This window comes from Octodon degus, unplaced genomic scaffold, assembly GCF_000260255.1.
Source record: "Octodon degus isolate 3935 unplaced genomic scaffold, OctDeg1.0 scaffold00083, whole genome shotgun sequence".
NCBI lineage: Eukaryota > Metazoa > Chordata > Mammalia > Rodentia > Octodontidae > Octodon > Octodon degus.
The window spans coordinates 8,915,877-8,919,136 of record NW_004524659.1 but is presented as its reverse complement, the minus strand read 5'-3'; the positions used below and the strand labels follow the sequence as shown (position 1 = coordinate 8,919,136).

At 43.0% G+C, this 3,260-nt stretch overlaps 1 protein-coding gene across 1 annotated transcript in view; it reads left to right on the top strand.

Annotated features, from left to right (window-relative positions):
* The window catches only part of LOC111818220 (zinc finger protein 567), a 78,894-nt gene extending 75,891 nt beyond the window's left edge, over positions 1–3,003 (top strand). Inside the window, exon 5 of the mRNA XM_023721593.1 lies at positions 1,512–3,003. Within this exon, the coding sequence (XP_023577361.1) occupies positions 1,512–2,782 (1,271 nt within the window). The 3' untranslated portion in view covers positions 2,783–3,003. The remainder of the gene's footprint in view (positions 1–1,511) is intronic.
* The last annotated feature ends 257 nt before the right edge of the window (positions 3,004–3,260 follow it).

Sequence of the window (3,260 nt, the reverse complement as noted above, 5' to 3'; positions counted from 1 at the left end):
AAAAAAAAAAAAAAAAGACATTAGGGACCTTCTTTGCTAAGAGCGTCGGGAGCTATGGCAGTACATCTGGAATGTACTCTCAGCACAGTGGGAGGCTGTGGGAAGTCCAGGCAGAGATTTTCATTTTGCTTGGCCTCAATATCATATGATGAAACATGTTACAGAGATTGCCTCAAATTGGGCATGATGACATACACTGTAATCCCAGTTACTGAGGAGGCTGAGACGAGAATCATGCCTGGGCAACATAGAAAGGCCCCATTTTAAAAAACAAACACTAAAAAAATATATAGAAATGCTTTGTCTATGTAGGATGTCTGAAATAAGGAAAGGTGTAAAGATAGAATTAGTGGCACTCTGCCTAATCATTAGTCAGTGGCTCCCTAGGAATGGAGGGAAGAGAAAATGGGAGCATCTTTATGGACCTGAGGTTGTTTTGTTTTGTTCCCTCTTCTCTCTCTTTATTCTCTTCTCTCTTCTCTCTTTCTCTCCCTCTTTCTCTCCCTCTCTCCCTCCACTCCATAGTGTTCATTATTGAGCTCAGAGCTTTCCCATTGAATTACATCCCCAGCCCAGCACATTTCTTATTTTGGGACAGGGTCTCCCAAGTCAATGAGTTGCCCTGGCTGGGCTCAAATTTTTGATCGTCCCAGAGGACTGTGACTAAAGATGCGTGCCACAGTCCCTGGCTTAGGGCCTTGGGATTTTGGGATTCTATGTGGGATGAAGAAGTGTTTTCAAAGTAGATAGTGGGAATGTGCTATAAGCCACTGAATTGTGCATTTCAAGATGGTTTAAATGGTGAATTTTGTTATGTGAACTTAAGCTCATTTGTAAAATACACAGATGTGAAGCCCTAAGTTCAATCCCCAGCACCACAGAGCCTTTAAAATATATGGATTCATTCTCTCTCACGCGCGCTCGCTCCCTCTCTCACTCTCGCTCTCTCTCGCTTTCTCTGAATCTATTCCTATAGGTTTTGATTCAGTCTGAAGCAATGCTTGTACATCGGTAAAGTTAATATTCCTCCTGAAAGATTCTGATCCATATCACAATGGAGAGCTGGGCTTATTTCATCTTGTTCCCTTCTGACACCAAATGAGCTTCATAACTCGTTTGTGCTTTTGTGTGCTTTTTTAGAAATTGACCAACATTTGAGACTTACATAGGCCATTCACTTTTTATGGTTATTATTTTCATTCTACCTTCCTTATTTTAAGTTTTTCTTTATTATTTCTTTCTTTATTTATTTTGCAGAACCAGGGATTGAACTCAGGCTCTCGTGCTTGCCAAGGAAGCGCATATTCCACTGAGCCATCTCCCCGGCCCCTTTCTTTTATTTTAAAGAAGAAAACAGCTTATTTTTTTCTTCTTTTAATTTTTATTTTTATTAGTGTACATTTGCAGTACATATGGTTACGTTCCTTGTGAGGAGATGGCATATGTATATAACACAAACTAGTTCTTTATGTGAAAATAGCTTGTATTTACTTTTCTCTTGTATTTTGCAGGCTTGGAGTCCAGATCTGAGACATTTCCACAAAAACATATTTTTGAAATACAGTCTTTCAATTGGGAGCTAATAGAAACTCTTAAAAACTATGATCTTGAGGGCCCCAGTTTTAGAGGTGACTGGGAATGCAAAGGCCAGTTTGAGAGACAAGAAATGAATCAGGAATGCTATTTCAAGCACATGGAAATCATCTATGAAAACATGCCTGCTTTCAAGCATCAGAAATCCTTCACTCCCCATCAGCGCAGTGGGACCAGTGAGAAACTGATTGAATGCAGTGAATGTGGGAAAGCATTTAGCCGTGGCTCACACCTTAGTCAGCATCAGAAAACTCATACTGGTGAAAAGCCCTTTGATTGTAAAGAATGTGGGAAGGCCTTCAGCCGTGCCTCACACCTTGTTCAGCATCAGCGAATTCATACAGGTGAGAAACCTTACATCTGTAAGGAATGTGGGAAGGCCTTTGGTCGGACTTCCGAACTTATTCTACATCACAGGCTTCACACTGGTGCCAAACCATATGAATGTAAAGAATGTGGGAAGACCTTTAGGCAGCATTCACAGCTTATTCTGCATCAAAGAACTCACACAGGTGAGAAACCCTACGTGTGTAAAGACTGCGGGAAGGCTTTTATCCGTGGTTCACAGCTTACTGTTCACCGCAGAATTCACACAGGTGCCAGACCCTACCAGTGTAAAGAGTGCGGGAAAGCCTTTAGACAACACTCGCAGCTGACTGTCCATCAGCGGATCCATACAGGAGAGAAACCCTATGAATGTAAGGAATGTGGGAAGGGCTTTATTCACAGCTCAGAAGTTACTCGGCATCAAAGAATCCATTCTGGGGAGAAGCCCTATGAATGTAAGGAGTGTGGAAAGGCCTTTAGACAGCACGCACAGCTCACGCGACACCTGCGAGTTCATACAGGTGACAGACCCTATCAATGCAAGGACTGCGGGAAGGCCTTCAGTCGCAGTTCATACCTGATCCAGCATCAGAGGATTCATACAGGAGATAAGCCCTATGAGTGTAAAGAATGTGGGAAAGCTTTTATTCGTGTCTCACAGCTGACCCACCATCAGCGAATTCACACTTGTGAGAAGCCCTACGAGTGCAGGGAATGTGGGATGGCCTTCATCCGTAGCTCACAGCTTACTGAACATCAGAGAATCCACCCTGGCATCAAGCCTTATGAGTGTAGAGAGTGTGGGCAGGCCTTTGTGCTTGGCTCTCAGCTCATCGAGCACTACAGAATCCATATTAGTTAGCAAGCCTCAGGTAGGAGGGACAGAGAAAAGCCTTTGCGTGAGTTCACACATGGCTCAATACTGGGTCATTAGCAATGTAACTAATTTCAGAAAAACCTTCATTTGTCACTTCTATTGCGGAACCTTAGACATCACATACCAGAAGAAAATTCAATAAATGTGGGAGTTCTTTTTGTCTATTTTACTGCTTACTAAGCATCAGAAAATCTGTGCTTTAAAAAGTAAAGGGGCTGGCAAGATAGCTCAGTGGTCTGAAGCACTTGCTTAGGCAAGCACAGGGACCGTAGTTCAATCCCTAGTACCACATGCCCCACCCCCAGGATGGGCTAAGCCATCAGAGTGGCGCATGCCTGTAATCCCAGCACAGGAGAGGTTGAAAGCAAGAGAATCAGCATGGGTCTGAGCTGTGTGGTGAGACCCTGCAACAAACAAGTACAGAAGAATATAGATCAGCCTTGTATTAACATTCAAAACATGT